The sequence below is a fragment of the Antedon bifida genome, chromosome 2 (genome assembly GCF_963402885.1).
Source record: "Antedon bifida chromosome 2, ecAntBifi1.1, whole genome shotgun sequence".
NCBI lineage: Eukaryota > Metazoa > Echinodermata > Crinoidea > Comatulida > Antedonidae > Antedon > Antedon bifida.
Window position 1 is genome coordinate 35193589 of NC_136227.1, and position 23651 is coordinate 35217239.

The following is a 23651-nucleotide window of genomic DNA, read 5'->3' on the forward strand; positions in this document are numbered from 1 at the left end:
AACATACCAAGGATTACCCATAGAGCTAAGCTATCCAATGGGGTCCTTATAACAAAAACATAGAAACATTCACAAAAATATAACAACAGTTCACAATACATCAGTCTGGCTATGCACATTACTAACATAAAGCTTTATAACACGTTTATACTCATTAGGTGTTTTTATACCTTTTATGTTTGATGGAAGATTATTCCAATCTTTAATAGTATTATATAAAATGTTTTCGAAGCACTTTGATCTTAGGAATTACAAAATGTTCATTTAATTTCCTCGTACAGTACGTATGTTGTTTAGAAATATTTGTAAAATTGTCTGCTAAAAAAGTGGAATCTACATCATGGTATATCTTATAGGCGTGGACCTATAATAGTGTAATCTACATCATGGTATATCTTATAGGCGTGGACCTATAATAGTGTAATCTACATCATGGTATATCTTATAGGCGTGGACCTATAATAGTGGAATCTACATCATGGTATATCTTATAGGCGTGGACCTATAATAGTGTAATCTACATCATGGTATACCTTAAGGCGTGGACCTATAATAGTGTAATCTACATCATGGTATATCTTATAGGCGTGGACCTATAATAGTGTAATCTACATCATGGTATATATCTTATAGGCGTGGACCTATAATAGTGTAATCTACATCCTGGTATATCTTATAAGCGTGGACCTATAATACCTGAAGTCTATCTTAGAAATGTAACTCTGTTGTTTATGTTCAGATAACCAACAGCTTTGAGTTGTTCCTGACCAATATGTGCCCTAGGGGCAATGTGTGCGCTAGGGGAAATGTGTGCCCTAGGGGCAATGTGTGCCCTAGGGGCAATGTGTGCCCTAGGGTCAATGTGTGCCCTAGGAGCAATGTGTGCCCTAGGGTCAATGTGTGCCCTAGGGTCAATGTGTGCCCTAGGGGCAATGTCGAGAATAAACTGTACAATTTTGTTTAGGGTTACCTGGAGTTTATTTTGAAGGAATGATGTTATACCAGAATACCAGTCTGTATACACTAAATTAATTAATGCAGAGCATAACAGTTTCCTACTAGCCTACCTGTTGTACAGAAATTTCAATCTGGTGGTCGAATTTGCTTTTTTCATAATACATGTAAAGTATTCTTCATTTGAAATACAGTTATCAATTTGTAAACCAAGGTGCTTATGGAATCATGACTAAGGATATATCATTATAAAAGTGATTTTGAAATTCTCAATATTTTAAACTTTTCTTTCAACAAAATGCATTTTTGTGGGTGCATGGACAACTTATTTTGAACTACCACTTGTAACATAATTCCATACCATGACCTAGTTAATGTGAAATGTATAATGGATCACAATGAGCCACCAATAAGGCACTGTCATTGGCATATAATAATAGTTTGCAATCATTATCAATACAAATAGACATATCGATAATATAACAAATATAAAGGAGCGGGCCTAAAATACTGCCCTGTGAGTACATTGTAATGTTGGGGTAAAGTGTTATCAATACAACGTCATGAGGTAATTTCCCGATTGCTCGTAATCAAAACGGTACTGGAGTCTGGGTTTGGTCTACTAGCGTTCCTGCGCCTAACTCGTCATCCATTCATAGAAGCCTTGATCAGGGAGGTATTATACCTCCCTGCCTTGATGAAGTAAGCCTACCTGGTGGTGGCCATAGAACGGTCCCGAGATAACGACTATACTTCGGCTTTACAGTAGTCGATAGAAGATTGAATTATTGTTAGAGTAAAGTATACGATGTTTGATTATGTGTAGATGTGTGACTTGTTCTTGTTCTATTATTCAAATGATGTTCCGTATAAGGAGATGAAGATAGTAGTTGGGTGTAATGATTTTGTATATCATTTAATTATCCTAGACTGTATATTATGCGATAAATATTACTTTATATATATTTTTTAAATATTTATTGTTATGATTATAATATTAATAAAAAGATATTTGTTAGTAAAAATTAAAAAGCTAAAAAAAAAAAAAAAATTAAAAAAAAATAGATATAAGAGGTGTAAAATGATTAAATAAATTTAGAGTCAGTATATGAATTATTGCACAAATGTAGTTCAGATACCAGATCAGAAGCAATATTACAAAAATAGTTATTAAAATGATTAGATATAGTACAAATATTAAAACATTTATTGCCGTCTATATTTATACAAAAATGTGAATTGTGTTTAAACCAATTCCCTTTAGGTGTTTCCATAACATTCATTTTGCAGTTTTTGAATATTATTTAAAAAGATTTTAGCTGGTAATTTTCTAAAAATACTTTATATGGAATTTTGAATTGAATATTTATAGACGTCGTACGACGACGATATAATCGTGTACATTGATGTTTCAACAGAAAGACAGTTGGACCGTGGAAAAGTTTTTGTGACGTCACGGCCAAAGTCAATACAGCATACATATACCAGATTATGAATAATAATTACACAGAAGTTGACGTCAAAGGGAGTGGCGCAGTTGGTGGTACAAATCGTCACATTTAACTGTATCGGTATATTGATAGTTCAGATACGAGATCCAGTTACAGTCCAGTCTTAAGCTAATTTGTAAGTTTACACTAATTACACAGTAGTTGACGTCAAAGGGAGTGGCGCAGTTGCTGCTACAAATCGTCACATTTAACTGTATCGGTATATTGATAGTTCAGATACGAGATCCAGTTACAGTCCAGTCTTAAGCTAATTTGTAAGTTTACACTAATTACACAGTAGTTGACGTCAAAGGGAGTGGCGCAGTTGCTGCTACAAATCGTCACATTTAACTGTATCGGTATATTGATAGTTCAGATACGAGATCCAGTTACAGTCCAGTCTTAAGCTAATTTGTAAGTTTACACTAATTACACCGTAGTTGACGTCAAAGGGAGTGGCGCAGTTGCTGCTACAAATCGTCACATTTAACTGTATCGGTATATTGATAGTTCAGATACGAGATCCAGTTACAGTCCAGTCTTAAGCTAATTTGTAAGTTTACACTAATTACACAGTAGTTGACGTCAAAGGGAGTGGCGCAGTTGCTGCTACAAATCGTCACATTTAACTGTATCGGTTTATATTGATAGTCCAGATACGAGATCCAGTTAAAGTCCAGTCTTAAGCCAATTGTAAGTTTGCACTAATTATACAGTAGTTGACGTCAAAGGGAGTGGCGCAGTTGCTGCTACTCCAGTTACAGTCCTGTCTTAAGTTTACAATTTCAATTTAATTTGTTCGGAACATTTATTTGCAAAACAATAATATGAGAATGTAGGCATAATTTTGCTTTCATGGTTATTTGGAGGAGAGTGTGGGTTGTGGTAAATGTCTTGTTAATATCACTGAACGTACTATTCTGTGTACCACACAGTCGTCAACAAACAGCGAGTTTCTCTGAGTCAGAGCCATATATAGAGAGAGTTACGACTTCGAATGGATTAGAAGCCATGTTTGTGTCCAACTAAGGCTATGTAGCGTATGGAGTTGAGTCTTTTGTTTTGAAAATGTATAACGTTCAAAAGGCTTTAATTATCGAATTTAATATCAAAACAATCAATTTGTTTAAAGGTTTTTGTTAAAATAATAAAAAAATTATAAAGTTACTGCGAACATGATTTTAAACAACAAAAATAGCAATTTCGGAACGGCTCTGGTTGTGCGCTCCATGCACGCTCTACGCGTGCGCGTTTAGTTTGTACAGCGATTCTCTATAGTAATGCATTGTTTTTACATTTTGTTGTTTAAAATCATGTTCGCAGTAACTTTATGATTGCGTTATTATCTTAACAAAAACCTTTAAACAAATTGATTGTTTTGATATTAAATTCGATTTTTAAAGCCTTGTGAATGTTATACATTTTTTAAGCAAATGACTCGACTCCATACGCTACATAGGCATAGTTGGACACAAACATGGCCGGCGTGCACACCACGTGACTTTCTAAAATCCGTGAACGCAATGCCGTAACTCTCTCTATATATATGGCTCTGCTCTGAGTAACAGAAGAATGCCATCACAATAAACAATATCATATTATAAGATAATTATATACTTGTAATTTTGACTAATATTCCATTAATGTGTGAAGTTACTTTGTGTTCAGTTTGTCACTGATGCCCAACCTGTCCTGTCCAATCCTAAAGTACGTGTGTTACTCACGTGTTCAGTTTGTCACTGATGGTCAACCTGTCCTGTCTAATCCTAAAGTACGCGTGTTACTCACGTGTTCAGTTTGTCACTGATGGTCAACCTGTCCTGTCTAATCCTAAAGTACGCGTGTTACTCACGTGTTCAGTTTGTCACTGATGGTCAACCTGTCCTGTTTAATCCTAAAGTACGCGTGTTACTCACACGTGTTCAGTTTGTCACTGATGGTCAACCTGTCCTGGCCAATCCTAAAGTACGCGTGTTACTCACACGTGTTCAGTTTGTCACTGATGCCCAACCTGTCCTGGCCAATCCTAAAGTACGCGTGTTACTCACGTGTTCAGTTTGTCACTGATGGTCAACCTGTCCTGTCTAATCCTAAAGTACGCGTGTTACTCACGTGTTCAGTTTGTCACTGATGGTCAACCTGTCCTGTTTAATCCTAAAGTACGCGTGTTACTCACACGTGTTCAGTTTGTCACTGATGCCCAACCTGTCCTGTCCAATCCTAAAGTACGCGTGTTACTCACGTGTTCAGTTTGTCACTGATGGTCAACCTGTCCTGTCTAATCCTAAAGTACGCGTGTTACTCACGTGTTCAGTTTGTCACTGATGGTCAACCTGTCCTGTTTAATCCTAAAGTACGCGTGTTACTCACGTGTTCAGTTTGTCACTGATGGTCAACCTGTCCTGTTTAATCCTAAAGTACGCGTGTTACTCACGTGTTCAGTTTGTCACTGATGGTCAACCTGTCCTGTCTAATCCTAAAGTACGCGTGTTACTCACGTGTTCAGTTTGTCACTGATGGTCAACCTGTCCTGTCTAATCCTAAAGTACGCGTGTTACTCACACGTGTTCAGTTTGTCACTGATGGTCAACCTGTCCTGTCTAATCCTAAAGTACGCGTGTTACTCACACGTGTTCAGTTTGTCACTGATGCCCAACCTGTCCTGGCCAATCCTAAAGTACGCGCGGGTAGCAAGACATAAAGAACATTATATAAATTGCCCGGATGCTCCACACTTATTGACTATAAACAAACTGCAGACAGTTCAATCATTGATCTTATCGTTACATTGAACTTAGTAGGCCTATATGAAACGATCAGATATATATTTAGATATAATTATTTGTGAATTATGATCCGATTTAACACTTATTTTTCAGAATTGAAGACAGAAATTTGAAAAAATGGCAACAGGTACACTGATAATGTATTCACTTTTAAAGACTACAATATTATAAACATAATTATTAGTATAATAAGTACCGACATCAAAAAAGATTGGTCCGCTTTACATATATGATTATATACAGTAATCCTTGTGTTGCTATAAATAATAATACACCTTTTTAAATTGTTCTGTTTCCACCATTTCATAGATTTTGATCTGGATTTAGTACATTTTTCAACTTGGTATGATGAACGTAATCTCGTCACAAAGCTGAAAGTTTTGTACCAAGATTTGATTGCAGTAACGAACATAGACAGCGCCACCAAAACGATACACTTACTACAGGAATTAAGGACAAATGGACGTTTAAGTTCAGAAAATCGTACATTGCTAGACGATACAATAAAAGTAACTGAACAGTTTGGTGTCATAGATCGTCTCAAACATTCTTTTCTTGAAGTTCAAGAAATTACTAAGTTCACTCGATATCGATTACAAATTGTAGCATTCGGAAATGGACTTAGACAGGCTGATGTGGACAGAATCGATGCATTGTACAATGGTAGTGCGTTAAAGAATTACAAAGATGCCTGGAGTATGATTCTGGATTTGGAAGAGAGACGAATAATCTGTGAAGAAAAAATTGAAGAATTCATTAACATTTTAAAACAAGTTGGACTGGAATCAAGAGTAACACTTCTGACTGAAGGTAAGTTAGTGCGAAAAGCTAAAAAAACATTAATTAATTTTTAAAGAATTACCAGTATAGAATATCATTGTAGCCTAAATTCATGTTTTGTCCTGTCATTTATTACAGGGCAAGTGGCGACCAGACGTAGTAATGAAGAACAGGGAATGCGAAAAAGATTTAAATCAGAAACAGGTCAGTTACTAATAATGAACCGTATAATTTTGCTCCCAATCGGTAGTTATTTAGGTAAAATAATAATAATTGTCTTTAATTTGTTTTCGTATTATTATCATTTGATTATTACAGGACGAGTGGCGACTTGTAGTAATAATGAAGAACAAGGAATGCGAAAAAGATTTAAATCAGAAACAGGTCAGTTACTAAGTTTTATTTATTTTAAAAGGCCAAAACTCGATAAGCGAAAGCTTTTTTTTTGGTCTTTTGTCTTTAGTTTTGATTTTATGTATATGAAAATGAACAAACAAGAAAGAAAGACAATAAAGATTATATACTAATAATGAACCGTATAATTTTGCTCCCAATCGGTAGTTTTTTAGGTAAAATAAGTATTTCATTTTGTTTCTTATTATTCTGTTATTAAAATAGGGCAAGTGGCAACCAGTAGTAATGAAGGACAAGGAATGCCAAAAGAGGATAAATCAGAAACAGGTTAGTTGCATTCAGAATAATAATACAGTATTTAAACAAAATCCTTTTTGATGTTTAATTCCAATCCTGACCCACACAGAGAACGATATAATAATTAAGAAGCTTCATTGTTTTAAAAACGATATGTTGTTAACATCATAATAAGTAAGACTCGTATTACACATATTCTTATTCTTTGAGATCCAATAAGCTTAATTCTAATCCGCATTACAAAGTTTGTTTACTGAATACAAATAAAAATAGGTCTTCTAAAAAGTTAGATTTCAGAGTAGGCCCTAAATAATATGTTTTATCAATTTAGATGAATTAAAAATTGTGTTTGCCGCCCTCTATATTTCCGCCCGCGCTACAATTCAATGAAAAACCGAAAGTATAATAACTTCATTAACCATCAAGTGTGTGATTAAAGTTTATGATACTGGCGAAAAAATAAACAACAATAATATAATATACATTGGCAAATTTGAAGGTGTATACTTGGCCTCGTACTACATTTCTGTAACAATCAAACATTCTTAAAGCATTAAAAATATGAGATAAGTAGTAGTAATTAGTACGGTCTATTTTTTTTAATTTTTAATTCATTTATATGTAATTTTACTTTCTATGGACCAGAGATTCCGAGATAAAAGATTGAATGAATGATAAAATCACATCGTCTTACTTTAATTTTGCTCATTTAATAATAGTTAATTTGATAAAATGTCTTCGTAAAACAATTGATGAGATTTTGTAATCAAATTCAAAAATAGTAATTCACCGTAATATTTCATGTACTGTAGTTACAATCACCTTAGTTCAAATAACATTGTTAAAATTAATGCTATATTCTGTTTGCCGCCTTCTATAATCCCTTTTATTTTCATGGATACAGCATTAAGGCCTATAAATGCACAATTGTGTATGCCAATTGGCATAAAATTGAGGATAATCATAAATAAATGTGATTATGACGTAGATAATTGTTAATTCAGTTTCAATCATAAACATCTTACGTAACCTTTTAACCTAATAATAATTATAAATAAAAAACATGTCACACGCAGTGGTGGTGTATTCTCTTTTCACGAAAAACCAAAGAATAGAATACGTAAAATCAATACATTTAATATTGCAAACGCGTGTTTACAACAGCAGCTCCCCGATATTACCAGTTAGTTTTAATTTAGGATAAATGACAAGGTTTTAAATTAAATTATTTGTACACGAGTGCATGATTTCAATTTTGAATAAAAGAAAATTTATTTACAGTTTTAACTTTTCCTATTAAAATTAATTGTCAACACTATCACTTTGAACGCAATTTATATTATTTCTGTTATTTGTTATTGCTTTCGTATTAAGAAAAAAAGTTGTACTGAGATGCCTAAAAAGTCTTTAATTTGTTATACTAGTAGTATTTGTAATACTTTTTTATTTCACCTACAAAAAAGTGAATACATGCGTGTTACAAAGCTAATGTCGTAAAAGTGAATGTATAAAAATCAGCTTTCATCATCAATGACCACATTAGCATGTCACATTAGGTTTTACCATAATATAAGCGGTGGATTGCTCTACATTGAAACGGTTGTTACAATTTGCTGGCGTCGTCGTTCAACCGAGTTTTCTTTCTGATTGATAATAAATTGTGTTTGTCGCCCTCTATATTATTTACTCGGTTTACTACTTCGGCGCGGCTCCATTGCAAGGCTCTTATTAAATAAAATTTAATTTACTAAATATTGTTTTTGTCATTTTTCTTCGCATCTAGACAAAATTGAAGAATATCTGCTTCAAAGACAAAGGGAATTGTGTATTCAGGCCAGTATATTTACACCAGCAACAATGCGTGATAGATACAGTGTTGACATTTCGCAGATGTTCACTGATTTGGAACTACGCAAAGAAGCTAAAAAGAATAATGGAAGCAAACCAACAACATTAACAGAAGTGGTAGATGTTATCAAATCCACACCTGGATGTAGAGCTCTTATAGATGGCGAGGGTGGGATAGGTAAAACTACCTTATTAAGGCATTTATCATACAACTGGGCTACGGCTACTCAATCAATTAAATCATTTGAAGGTAAAATTGTATTTCTTTTAAGTGTACGGGACTTAGATAAAGATGAAAACATCTTTGATTTATTTGTAAAGAAAATTGATATGACAGATTTCAATTTAGATACAGATCTCCCAAATGATCCACGATTAATTAAGAAATTCATAAAGAAACATGACGATAAAGTTGTACTGCTACTAGATGGGTTAGATGAATTAAGGTTTAATAATCCAAGCGTACTTAGTCTTTTCAAAAAGAACAACTTAAAAAACAGTACTGTGATACTTACTTCACGATCAGAAAACATAGATGAATTCGTAAAAGCATGTGACGTACATGTAAGAGTTAATGGGTTTAACAACGAGAGCATAGGAAAGTATATAGACAAACATTTTGATTATTTTGAAAAACAACAATTGGGAAAATCCCTTAGACAAGAGTTAGATATTGACACTTATGAGTCGTCGTCGTCGGAGGAGGATTGCAAACATCCTGAAGCGTATGCAATGTGCAAAAACCCGATGCTACTTCTTTCACTCTGTATATTGTGGGAAGATAATCAAAGTCTCCCCGAAGATAAATCTGACCTATTTAAAGAACTATTTCGTAGTATTTTAAATCAGTTCAACAAACGAGAAAACATAACAAAGATTTCTGATTTTGAAAAAACACCAGTGAAGTATGTAAATGCTATGATTTTATTAGGGAAATTTATGTATGATAGCTTAAAAGTAAACCAACTTTCAATAAACAAAACAGATTTGACTGAACATTCGAACAAAGATATGGTTGATATGGCCTTAAAACTCGGGTTTGTTTATGAAGAAGCACCAACTTCAAAATCTAAATTTAATAAAATTTTTATGCCTCCTCACAAGTTGATAGTAGAGTCATTGGTGGGATTTTACTTGTGCAAATTTGGTGAAAAGGATGGTATGGAGAATGAGTGCTCAGATGTACGAACATTACTTACACCATTGGATGATGATGAGTGGGAGGTGATAGGAGAGAGTGAGCATTTATACAGAGCGAGAGAGTTTGCAATTGGTTTCCTTGGTGATAAAGCTGGCGGTTTCCTCAAGCACTGGGTTACAGATCGTTTGTCAACATATCGCTATCTGCCGAGAAATTTAAACTTTGTTAAAAAACAAAATAGAGATGCTGTGGTAAATGAATTAATTAATTACATGACAAGCAAAGATTTAGAAATAAATAATCATTTGGATGATATATCTACCTCTATAAGAATGTTTATTGATCACATTAGTCCAGGTGTACAATGTGATGGGCATTTTATACGTCTAATTATGCAATTGTATTGTATGCAATATGATGGTGATAGTGTCCGTGACTTTTGTAGTAAGATGGCATTGGAGCGAAAGGGAAGAGTTATTGCACATATTTTAGGCATTGAAGCTAAATGTTACTATGTTAGGATTCGGAATCTATCACGTGATGTATTTCATGACTTTGTATCAGAATGTTCTCTCAAACAAGTGCAATTACCATTAGAATATCTCGATATCTCTGGTAATAACCTTCACAACATTGATGTTAATTCAATGTCTTCATTTCTCATTATGTCTCCTAAGCTGGGGTGGCTTGACATGATGGATTGCAATCTATCAAGTGACGTCATCAATCACTTGGGTACAGAATGTTCTCTCAAACAAGTGCAATTAGCATTAGAATATCTCGATATCTCTGGTAATAACCTTCACAACATTGATATTAATTCAATGTCTTCATTACTCATTATGTGTCCTAAGCTGTGGCAGCTTGGCATGAGGGATTGCAATCTATCAGGTGACGTCATCGATCACTTGGGTACAGAATGCTCTCTCAAGCAAGTTCAATTAGCATTAGATACTCTCGATATCTCTGGTAATAACTTTCACAACATTGATGTTAATTCAATGTCTTCATTTCTCCATATGTGTCCTGAGCTGAGGTACCTTTACATGATTGATTGCAATCTATCAGGTGATGTCATCAATCACGTGGCTGAAGAGTGTTCAAAGAGAAATATTATATTTAATCATAGTTAGTTTTCACTGATAACGTATGTTACTTCTACTACACTATATAACAAACACATTTTTAAATCTCGCAGCAAGCAGGTGTCAATTTTTAATATCGCAAATAATTGTATTTCTAACATTAAATTTGTATTCAATATAAATACGACCTTTTTAACATAAATCGTATAGTAGATTAAATCAATATGATAATCTAAAACATTAGCTTTTATAAAATGTTTTTAAACATTTTATTTTGACATACTTACCTACCTTCATCGACGGAGCGCGCGCGCGTACTTCTGCCACACGCGGCACACTAGCAACGCAAGTAATAATTATTAACAGCTGTAGCATGGAGATAAACAAGAATGTTTGTTTCTTATTCATTATAATCTTTATAAGCTGTGCTGCCATATTTAATGAAAATTATTCTTTTATAATAATGCAATGTTTTTTACTTGATATATTGTATAGAATTGGTTGTGCGTGTTTTAAAGTAATTATGTGATAATATTATATTAAATGTAATTAATACAACTCTTTATAATTAGGTTGGATGGTTAAATACTAAAAGTAAAGTGGTACAACTTGAAACTATAAAACATAACATGAACATAATGATGAAACGTAATTTGTTATCAAAAGCAGTTTTATTAAATGAAAACGTAATTAGAAATATATTAACAAATAAACACATTATGAGATGTCTTTGGCACAGTAACAACAACAGAACAAAGTTGTAGTAGAATTTGTAAAACTAAAAATTACAAAAATCAAACAATGAAGACATTATATAATATAGTTTGACTTTAATGATTTTTACATTTAGTTTCATTGGTGTGTTTTTAGATAATATTTTTTTAAGTAGAATTGTTTTTTCTATATGATGTAGAAATAGTGAAATATAATTCTGTATAAAATAAATTTAAAGTTGATAAATTATGAATTACCATTTTTGTTATTATATTAAAAGTTCTACTTAATGTTGAGATATATTTGTGTACAGTCTTTGATTTTCTTTATGTTGTAAGAGTAATAACACTTGGTGTTAACAATAGTTTAAACCTGAACACTGTGCTGACTTGTAATAACACTTGGTGTTAACAATAGTTTAAACCTGAACACTGTGCTGACTTGTAATAACACTTGGTGTTAACAATAGTTTAAACCTGAACACTGTGCCAACTTGTAATAACACTTGGTGTTAACAATAGTTTAAACCTGAACACTGTGCTGACTTGTAATAACACTTGGTGTTAACAATAGTTTAAACCTGAACACTGTGCTGTGCAGAAAACAACAGTAACTACTTGCATAGAAATAAATGTCATAAATACCATTAACAATCCCAGATTTCAATTGGTGCAATATTGGGTATACAGTATGTGAACCCAGTACTGTAGTAAATTTAAAGCCATGAGCTATGGATTTGATGTGGATATTTTGATGGAGAATTGAATGAATATGCAGAGATCAAACTTGCAATAGATTGTTGAAGACAGGTTTAGTTATCCTTCTCTAGCTGAGATCTTTAACTCCATGACATTCTCATCACAGGATTCCAGAACCTTAAACACTTCATTCTCCTTTACTGGTTTCAATTTCTTTCCCGCGTTATTCCCAACAAGGTCGCTGCGATCCAATAGGAGCTCAAGATCGGCGTCGCTTATGATTTGTTCTTTACAGTTTTTGATAATGCCAGAGTGATCAGTGGAGCGTAACACTTTTAGTAGTTCCATGGGATCCATCACAGCTTTTGAGTCTCTCACCATAGTTTTACTGCCTTTGAATTTACCTAAAGAACAAAATAAGATAATGAATTTTTTAAATGAATGAGAACAATCAATGCCTAGAAGTTTGCATACTACTGTAGAAGTGTATAAAACAATATGATTAATTTAACGTATTTATTTGAATAAAACGCCCCGGGCGTTTATTGTTCAGGAGGGTTTTTAGGGAGGTGTGAAAGACAAAACTGACCTTGATGAATGACCATCTTCTCCAGCTTCCTCTTTGCAGCTGCTCTCTCCACTATCTTCTGGTCAATGGTGTTAATGGTCACTAACCTGTACACAATCACTGGCTTTTCTTGACCAATTCTGTGGCATCTATCTTGGGCTTGTAGATCTGACTGTGGATTCTATAATATAACTTTAAATGCTACTTTACAATGTATTGAAAGTTACTACACTAAAACAAAATTTACACCACAAGCTTGTGACTAATTATTATAACATGGGTTAAGGGATGTAGCCAATCAGACGCGCTGAAATGAGTCACATGTGCGCTCTTTATTTTTTCACTATCATGCACTCGAGTGCAAAAAGTGCGCAGCAAAAAAGCATATTGCACTCTGTGTGTAAATCGTATGGCAGATTATTGTTCACGCTGTAATAAAATGTAGTAACTAGAGGGTACTCCGAGAGTACAAACCTCCGCCTACTGTAAAATTCCCCGGAAAATATATATATATATTTTTTATTAGTTCTACGTGTAAATAGTGTAAAACCTTAATAAAATGCACACTACAAAGTTGTGGATGAGAGTTTGGTGTAATGGTTATGTATCAAGCCTCTCACAGTTGAGATCGCTGGTTCAATTTGTGGACCTTGATCTTTGACCCTGACCCTTCAAAATTTAACCACAATTATATCATGAGTCATTGATCATTGTGGCTAAGTTTGGGGAGAATCAGATAAAAATGTGGTCTCTAGGCAGTAAAATAGTTTTTTTGTTAGTTTTTCCCCTCAAAGTCGAACTCGTCCAAGCTTTTGTGGCATAGATCATTGTGGCCAAATTTGGGGAGAATCGGATGAAAACTGTGGCCTCCAGGCTTTCACAGACACACACACAAACACACACTACAGTGGTGAAAATATAACCTCCTTGGCGTAGGTAATTATTTATTTAACTTACCCAATCACTGTCATATATAATGACTGTGTCAGCTGTTGTCAAGTTGATACCTAACCCACCAGCTCTTGTTGAAAGCAGAAAGATGAAATAATCAGGATCATTGCTAAAATTACTAATCTGAGAAAGATAATAACACAACCTTCTTCCACTAATTTTGAATAATTGAGACAAACAAACATGATTTGTGGCTGCTACAATCAACTGATATTAAAGATAATTATCATTAGGTGGACATTTGGTAAAAATTAAGACAAACACATTTTCCATCTTTTCTCAGTAAAAACATTCATAATACTAATTAACATAATACAGCAGTAGTTGCTAAAATCAGAATGTGTGTATCAACTTCAAATTCAGTATCATTTATATTTACAAGTTCTTCCAAATAATTTTAAATTTCTTCTTCACCATGCCGGTGCTTACCTGTTGCTGTCTCTCAGCAAAAGCCATGCTGCCATCTAGACGACAGTAGTTGTGGTTTCTTAAGTGGCAGTAATCTTCAAGTATGTCAAGCATTGAGGTCATCTGGGAAAAGATGAGGACCTACAGACAAACAGACAAGCATATCAGACATTGAGGTCATCTGGGAAAAGATGAGGACCTACAGCCAAACATATCAGACATTGAGGTCATCTGGGGAAAGATGAGGACCTACAAACAGACAAACATATCAGACATTGAGGTCATTTGGGAAAAGACGAGGACCTACAAACAAACATATCAGACATTGAGGTCATCTGGGAAATGATTAGGACCTACAGACAGACAGACATATAATTCAGATGTTTTTATAAACCAATTGCCAATTTCATTAACTTATTACATTCTTTTAAACTAACATGAATATTTAAGATTGATACCTTGTGTCCACGCTTCTTTAGTTCAGGTAACATTCTCTCCAACACTAAAAGCTTTCCACATGACTTGACAAGATCCTCGTCAACTTTGAACTGTTGCGTGACCGGGTCAAGTGGATATTCCAGTAGGTAAGGATGGTTACAGCATTTTCTTAGTTGCATTACAATGTTTTGAAGCTTAATATTAACTACTGATTCTGTATTTGACGGGGTCTCACCTGGTGCAGTTGGTTCTCTGAAATAAATAATAAAAGGGGTATAAAGTAATGTACTCATGGATGTTGTACTGGTGGAGGTGGACAGGGACACCCTCTTACAAAATAGGTGCTAAGCATCTGTTCAGACTACAGGATATTATAAGATATAACACTAACCAACACCATACTACAAAGACGAATTTCAACAAGACACCCACCTAAAACCCCATGCCACCTGATTACAACAAAATATTTTTCCCATTCAATCTTAACTTTTTGGTACTCACGCCTAGACTTCTCTACTACAACTATTGTAAACTCACTTGGCAAATGTGTCTCTAATCTTTTTGTACCAATCTTCAACATCATCAGATTCCTCATTTTCATTAAATACAATGGAGTAGTCAACCTTTTTAGAGCATCCTCTCTTGGGTCGACCTTTTGGGGTCAATGTTACCTCTTCTTTTTTCTGTGGAACAAAAGGATGGCAGGTGACAACAACATTCTTTTTATATACGTTTCAATAGTTTGGAACTTAATAACATAAGGCAGCTAAACAAACTATAGAAAGTGTGGCACTCAGGACTCGATTTTTTAACTTTTAGTTATCAACCAATCATTGGTTGATTCTTACTGCAATTTCTCAGCTGCAGAATCACGCCTCATTTATTTTAGCAGGTGTTTCTAATTTAATGTTAACTAACACTCTAGCTTGTAGGCAGCTAGGTTGATTATAACAGAGCCATGGCACATGATGCACTGTTCTTACCTTGGGTTTGACCTTATCAATAATTGACCTGTCTAGAGTTGATGCGTAGAATTCTTGTTGAATACTCGTCATTGGTGCGTTTACAATGATCTCTTTCTTTGGAGGTATTGTCAGGTCAACATCTGTCTTTAAGCGTCGTAATAAAAATGGCGTAAGAATCTATAAGATACCAACAATTTTAATACAGAATAAAATTACTCACAGAAAATATCAACATTAATCTGTGCATGCATTTAAGCCCAGTATAATCTGTTCCGCTCTCATCGGGACTATAATTGGTTGATTTAACGTTCGATCCGATAGACGGAGCAAAGTTTATGACGTCTCGCTCTGTTATTTACCGTTCCCTTCGTTTTTGATCTAAGACACTGTTAACTGATTTGTTGGCAGTACCTGGTGCATCATGGATATAACATGTTGTTCTCTCTCCTTAGCTACAATGGCTTCTTCATCTTCATGACTTGTAAAGGAATTAAAATCAAACCAGGATTCAAACCTGAAAAATAAGATAAGGGAAATTTATATCCACATCAGTTTTGTTCTTATACAGAGAAATTGTTTGGTGGGCAGTGATTGACATGTTTGCCTTTCACACCTGCTCCGGAAAATAAAAATTGCGTTGCATTTTGTTTTCACAACACGCCATGTGCCAATCTTATGTAACTGCATGACGCATTATGAAAACAAAAAGTAACTAATGCTGTATGACGAACAATCTGTTGCAAACCTCAACTGGAGCAGGACCGGATTCAAATTGATAACAATTAATACTTACGTTTGTAGATCATCAAACACTTCTGGTAGTAAGAAGTTTAGCATAGACCACAACTCAGACAGGTTGTTTTGAAGTGGGGTACCAGTAAGTAGAAGTCTGTTGGCAGATTGGTACGTCTTCAGTTCTCTAAAATAAACATAGTTGAATACAAAATCAAACAATTTATCTTACCACCTTATAATTTAAATAGCTTGTATCAAGTTGGAGGCTAAGTTGTACTGCTATAAATTCATTACGAACATGTTAGGATATTTCTCTAAACATGATGGTGTGTTCCAAACAGTGAAAGTGGTAGGTAAGACTAGGTTAAGAACAGACTTAAGTTGGCATGTGAAATATAAGCTGGGTAGAATCAATTTAGGTTAGGCTCAACTTCACTCGGCACAAATACTTCTTTACATATTCCACTCAAAAGTTTGATTGCAGTGGGTGATATTGTAGCTGGGTAGAAGGAAGGGTACTGTGGTATGAAACTAAGCTTAAACAACTATATTTGCAGATTTTCAAAGAACTCACTTGATCAAACGACAGTTCATATTCTTGATTCTGTGACCTTCGTCCACTATTATATATTTCCAGAGGTAATGGTTCAGGTACTTGGAATCTCGCATTGCAATCTCAAATGACGTAATCACAACAGGCTGTGTACCAAACTCATTCTTTTGTTTACGAATATAATGGCGCTTCTGCTCACGCTCTTGTATTGATCCGTGGTATAGAATAACAGGGACCTGGGAGGAATATACCAAAGTTATAATAACAGGGACCTAGGAGGAGCATACCAAAGTTATAATAACAGGAATCTGGGAGGAGTATGGAAACAAAAAGTTAAAAGGGACCTGGGAGGAGTATGGAAACAAAAGTTAACAGGGACCTGGGAGGAATACAAAAGTTAACAGGGACCTGGGAGGAATACAAAAGTTAACAGGGACCTGGGAGGAATATACAAAAGTTAAAAGGGACCTGAGAGGAGTGTGGAAACAAAAAGTTAAAAGGGACCTGGGAGGAATACAAAAGTTAACAGGGACCTGGGAGGAATATACAAAAGTTAAAAGGGACCTGAGAGGAGTGTGGAAACAAAAAGTTAAAAGGGACCTGGGAGGAATATACAAAAGTTAACAGGGACCTGGGAGGAGTATGGAAACAAAAAGTTATATGGAGGAGTATAACAGAAAGTTACAATTCAATCAAAAACCTTTTCCAAACAATTTCCTAAATCTTACCTTTGGTGCAAACCTTGAAAACTCGGAGACCCAATTTGGCAGGGTTGACAGAGGGGCACATACCATATAAGGACCTGGAACACCCATCTCCAACATGTGACTAAAGAGGGCGATGCACTGGATGGTCTTGCCCAACCCCATCTCATCACCAAGGATACCGTTGACACCATTCTCATACAAAATCTAAAATAAAAAATGATGTTTCTGATGTTTTTTTAGTCAATTGCAGTATTAACTGATGAACTAGGTGAGCGCCTTGTCTGCCAGATGCTGGATACGGCTGTGCAACAGTTATTTTTATAATTTTGTTTATTTCAACCATGTTTAAAGAGGGTAATTGGTTTAGCCCAGTGAGTTACTGATATTCAGTGGCCCTTGTTTTCTGTCACTAACTGTACATATTTCTTTATTATTTTTGTCTTACCTTTAGCCATTCCAAGCCGTCCAATTGATAAGTTCTCATAACACCACCTGTAAACAGCTTTGGTTGTCTGTCCGACACTTTCTGACCATTTATTCTTCTTTTAAATGTGTCTTTGTAGTCCTGAAACATAAAAATCATACAACCAATTTTTTTCACTACTTGACCCTCAATGGGGGTAAATACAACCGGTTTATGAAATTGACGCATTCAAATGAGGGAGTTTTCTATTATAAAATGTTTCTCCGTTGAGGATATTTAGTAAACATAATATTAAAAACTGACTGACAACAAGCTTGCATTAACAAGTGCTATTCATATAAAAAAAAAATGCAAATGACTCATGTGACTAAAGGTCAAGGAACTACATTTTCAGCCAATTTATTCAAATTCTTTATGTGATGGCTTATAGCCACACCAGTATATTTATATATGACAAAATCAAATAGATTATTTTGTTTATATAAATTGAATATATTCAGACTTACTTTAGTATCAATGTTTTCCTCATTTTTCATCAACTCTTCCTTATTTGCTTCTGTTTGTGTTTCATTTTTCAAGACAGATGGATCAGGTTTCAGTTTCTTTGCTGCCAGTTTCTTAAGAGAAAAACAATTTTATTACAAAACATTCTAATCTACAATATGTATATTTGAGAAATCATTGGCTGGTTTCTTATTTTGGGGTAATTCTACATTTGACGTAAGGTAAAAATACAGTAGTATAAACACATTTAAACAAAGCATGTTTACCTGCTTGTCCAGGTAGTCTGATATATTATAACTTTCATTCTTTCTCTTTCTACCTCTTTTTGCTGCTGAAAAGCCCAAAGAAATAAATAATACCAATATTTCTCTTCACATTAAAAAATGAATCACAAATTGTCTTCTTTTAGTTTAATATTAGTACTTATCTTTCTATTGTATGAAGAACATAGGTGTATATTATCTAAAACAATTTTAATTAAGAGGAGACAAATTTTAAAATGTGCTGTGAAACTTACGTTTTTGATTTTCAGCTTGTTCTGCTTGAGTAGGTTCAGTTGACCTTTGACCTCTTTTAGATTTTCTTACATGAGTTGTCTCTGTTTTTGCACTAGGACTATCTGTTTCAGATTGACTACTGTTGGCAGAATCTGTTTGTTGTTTTTCTTTCCTCCTGGATTTTCTGGTTGTCGGGGACAACACTTCTGTGGTGGCAGCAGTAGCAGTCTAAAAAAGATTACATTAGAAAAACTGATGTGTTAGCAAAACTGTATGCCATTATTAAAAATAAAATGTAAAAACATAACACAACATGATTAATAAAAATGGCATAAAAAACATTGCAATAAACACTACTAACCCTGTCAGTTTTGTGCTATTTTGTATGATTTCTGTATAAAATAAATACTCTCCAAATACTCTCTGAAAACCAGAAACGTTCCCAAACCAGACTTTTTTTTATGTCCAAAAGAACCCAATTTTTTTTTTACCATGAACATTTGGAATACCAGAATTTACAGAAAACTAGATATATTAGGCCGTCACACAGTGTCACAGGTGTCCAGTATTGGGACAGTTGACTGTATCTTTTTATAAATGTATCAACGTTTAGTACCTTTGCTTGCGTTTCAAGTGCCTTTTTCTTTGCTTGTTTTTGTAGACGTAGTTGTTCTTGTTTTTGCTGTTGTTCCATCTTTGCTAACAGAAACTTTGAGTAAATATTGCTTTTTTGTAGTAAATGTTGTAGTCGCTTGTATCGTTGCTCCTCCACATCTTGTTGCCATTCACTCATAGCCTGATGATAATCAACAGGAAAACATTAGTAAGACTCTTAACTTATTTGCTTAAGACAGCATTTCATCTATTACTGGAAGCTATATTTTAATATACTTTCTTTTGTACGTTAAAAGTTAATTTGTAAATGACTCTCAAACAAATCATATTACTCAAGAACACTTAGAACAAGGCAGTCATTATTAAGAATAAGGTCAAAGTTCAACAGGCAGATAAATATAATGATCAATACATTTGTTTATTCTTTTACCTCTTCTCGTCTTTTTTTCTCTTCATTCTTGGTCTCATTGTGTAATTTCTTTTCTTCTTCTAGCATGTCTTTTGTTATAAGTCCAGAATCTGGCTGTACATCCTCCAGGTAGTTATCATAATGGTCCCCTCCATCTTCATCTTTCATCTCAACTTTGACCTCAGGCTTTGAATTGACCTCTGGCTTGCAATTGACCTCAGGCTTCGAGTTGACCTCAGAGTTCAAATCAACCTCCATTTCAGTTTCTTCTTTTACTTTTTCAGAAGTAGCTCCAGCTTCATTTGACCTCAGATTGACCTCTTCATTCTTTTCTAGAAAGTAAATTTTAAAAGTGTATTAACACAACAGTTAAACTGAGCAAAATTGGTGAGCTAAGCTTAAAGATCTTCCTGGACACCGTCGAACAATGTAATCAATAAAGCATTTTTTAAAATAATTAAATTTAGTGATTTTCAATGAATGCTAGCCAGATAACTATTTCTTATAAACATAGTAATTTCTGTGTCGAACTGAATGTTCTTTCAATCCTCAAATTGACATGACAGTCACTTTTGGTGAACCTTATACCATTAGAAAAAATTCCTGCAGCATATTACTATAAAGTATTTTTTATGATACTTGTTCTGCTTTAGCACTGACAATAAATAAGTGGAATTTTTATCAAAGTTTTTTCAAACGGTTTGTAATAAATAATAGACATTTTAAATGCAAAGCTCTGGGAATAAACATGATAATGTGTAAACTCATTTTGATTTAATTTTTAGCAGAGTTTATTTAACCTCGATCATAAAAAGTTAAAAGAATTACATTTTATGACCAGCCCTGACCTGTGAAAGTTTAGCTTGTTTTGCTCAATAGACATGTCAATAATGCATTCCTTTAAATTATCTTAATTTGTGTGCACAACAATTCCTGAATATTTGTGCAAATCTGTTCTGTTGTAAATTACAATATACTGGTTAGTAGGCCTACTGCATATTTTTCAGAGATCAGGCCTTGTCTTTTAAGGCGAGCGAGTGGGATCACTCACCTAACACACTCCTAAACTGCACTTGAGGAGTGCGATTTACAACACGCTTAAATTTGGTAAACTTTTACACACGAAAATACAAACAGCACACCTACAGCACCCCTGAATATATTGAGGAGTGCAATTTGTAGCACACCTATGATTTTCAAAAGACAATTAGGCCTGAGAGATGACCTATCATCATCATATTATTGATCTTATGCTTATAATACTGTGTGTAACAGTAAAAATTAATATCTTAATAACCATGAAAACAAATTAAAGTACAAAAATAACTATAAGAGACATTTGTCACTGACTTTTTATACTACTGACTGAATTAAAAAGATGAGGTGGTGGTCAGCTGTCTGGGCTTAGGATTTTGTAACTGTGAGACCTTTTTATGCATCTACCACAATTAGAACATTTGAGATAACAAATAAATGTGATAATAAAAATGTATTGGTATAGGCCTACCCAGAGGAGGTTTCTTGAGTGTGCAAGCTGCAGTCTCCGATGGCTCTGTGGAATCCATCACATCTGGTTTTACAGGTGAATCAGAACGATTACCATCAGAATTACCCATTACTTTTTTCTTCAAAAAATAGTTGAAGCAATGTTGACTTGGTGGAGGTCTTGAAATTGAATATATTTAAAAACAAAAATGTTCTTACTAACTAGGGCTTTAGTTTCTTACTAGGTTTAGCTACACAACATTATTAGGCCTGGGTTAGGCCTAGGCTATAATAATAATATCCTGGGCCTAGCCTAGGCCTAGGCTAGTAGTACAGTAGCCTTAGTTAGGCCTAAAAAACTAGGCCAGCTAGCTAGGCCTAGCTATTAGTAGGGCCTAGAGGCCTAGTAGCCTATATTATAATCCTAGCCTAGCTAGCCTTAAACTTAGCGCCTACTACACAGTAGGTCTAGCCTAGGCCGATATAGGTAGGCCTACTACTATAGCCTAGCTAGGGGCCTAGGCTAGGCCTAAGCCTATAGGCTAGCCTACTACTATTTCTACTAGGCCTAGGCCTTACTCTAGGCTAGCCTAGCCTAGGCCTAGGCTAGTACTACTAGCTAGAGAGGCCTAGCTTTGTAGTAGCTAGCATGTACAACAACAAAAATGGGTAATTGTATTTAGCCTAGGGCAAAACAGTATAATTATAGCTACCAAATCCAAATGTGTTCAAAACGATAAACTAGGTAGCCTAGGCTAGGTAGTGACACTAACATCACACGCAACCAAACGCATGCAGACACCGCCGCGGCAAAATCACAGCTGTATCTCATCAACTTTCCCGCGCTAAGGTTGTCTGCGTCCACTGGTCTTTAACTATCACGTGATCATAATAAATGGGCGGAGTCTAATCTGAAAAATGTGTACACTCTGGGCACTCGATCTGGGACAATCTTCACAGGTCACCGATGGAGAATACTATTTAAATAATATTTTATCATTATATTTTAAGTCATTTTTATATGTGGTTTTTATATTGTAAATGTTGTTTGATAATGTAATAATATCTTTTATCCTTGCTTGATCACCATGGAGGTAAATAAGAAATACAGGTAGTAGGATTTACGTAGCCTACTAGGGAGTATTGTAAAATGATAAGATCATTCCAGCTTTTTCAAGTAGAAAAAAAAGTTATTAATTGTTAAAAAAATAGCTGAAGTTGCATGACTTTTTGACAGAACCACACACATTGCAATCACTACAATTAAATACGATTTGCGATCAGTAACCATAGACCATTTAATACATATACATTTCAATATTAACATTGTATTTTTATAAACACGTCACTTGCCTCATTTTGTATGCGTTATTATAAATATGCTCCCAGGAAAATATTCATTCAATACCTGACATAGTAATGATAAGTTGAAGAGCTAAAGCATAGAAATGAGTAGCTTTGTGAGATCTATTACTGTAGTGTCATACTGGGTAGTATGAGACTATGCTACCAATTTGGTACATATCTTTAGATAGTATGAGACTGATCTATGCTACCAATTTGGTACATATCTTTAGATAGTATGAGACTGATCTATGCTACCAATTTGGTACATATCTTTAGATAGTATGAGACTGATCTATGCTACCAATTTGGTACATATCTTTAGATAGTATGAGACTGATCTATGCTACCAATTTGCTACATATCTTTAGATAGTATGAGACTGATCTATGCTACCAATTTGGTACATATCTTTTACTAAACTAATTGCTTGTTTGATTTTACTTGACTTAAAAATTTGTTTAAAATTACTTACTAGTATGATTGATTTAGAAAACAATACATTGTTCATAATTACATGATTCAATAGAAGTTAAAGCAAGAATGGTTTTAATAATAGTAACAGGCAAAAATAGAGTTAAAGCAAGAATAGTTTTAATAATAGTAACAGGCAAAAATTAACTTAATGCTTTTTTAAAAGACTCAAGGCAGCTAACTCTGTCTACACTATCAAACCTTATGAGACAAAAAAATGTGATATGCCCATATTATATAGACATGATGATGTCACGTCACTACCATATTTGGGCATATCACTACCATATTTGGACACATAACACTTTGTCAAACTAGTTTGATAGTGTAGACAGAGCTTAAGAAGAAAAAAAACATGTTTTAAATAACTTTGTAGAAGACTGTTAAACAGATTTGTGATCTGGCATCACACACACAGAAAGGAAAA

At 34.3% G+C, this 23651-nt stretch overlaps 2 protein-coding genes across 2 annotated transcripts; one reads left to right on the top strand and one right to left on the bottom strand.

Annotated features, from left to right (window-relative positions):
* The first annotated feature begins 4250 nt into the window (after positions 1 to 4250).
* LOC144835680 (uncharacterized) lies at positions 4251 to 11439 on the top strand. Its single transcript, XM_078690746.1, has 7 exons — positions 4251 to 4499; positions 4951 to 5131; positions 5540 to 6040; positions 6149 to 6214; positions 6329 to 6394; positions 6635 to 6691; positions 8445 to 11439. Exons 1-7 carry the CDS (start codon positions 4251 to 4253, stop codon positions 10781 to 10783), a joined length of 3459 nt encoding a protein of 1152 aa, XP_078546872.1. The 3' UTR covers positions 10784 to 11439.
* Positions 11440 to 11458: 19 nt separating this feature from the next.
* On the bottom strand, positions 11459 to 22261 carry LOC144835681 (lymphocyte-specific helicase-like). Its single transcript, XM_078690747.1, has 19 exons — positions 22120 to 22261; positions 21429 to 21586; positions 19943 to 20253; positions 19514 to 19693; positions 18918 to 19125; positions 18667 to 18731; positions 18403 to 18513; positions 17918 to 18037; positions 17494 to 17676; positions 16787 to 17001; positions 16271 to 16396; positions 15889 to 15991; positions 15496 to 15654; positions 15050 to 15195; positions 14533 to 14764; positions 14096 to 14215; positions 13673 to 13789; positions 12737 to 12896; positions 11459 to 12551 (listed from the first exon to the last, which is right to left on the bottom strand). Exons 2-19 carry the CDS (start codon positions 21535 to 21537, stop codon positions 12265 to 12267), a joined length of 2952 nt encoding a protein of 983 aa, XP_078546873.1. The 5' UTR covers positions 21538 to 21586; positions 22120 to 22261; the 3' UTR covers positions 11459 to 12264.
* Between the last annotated feature and the right edge of the window lie 1390 nt (positions 22262 to 23651).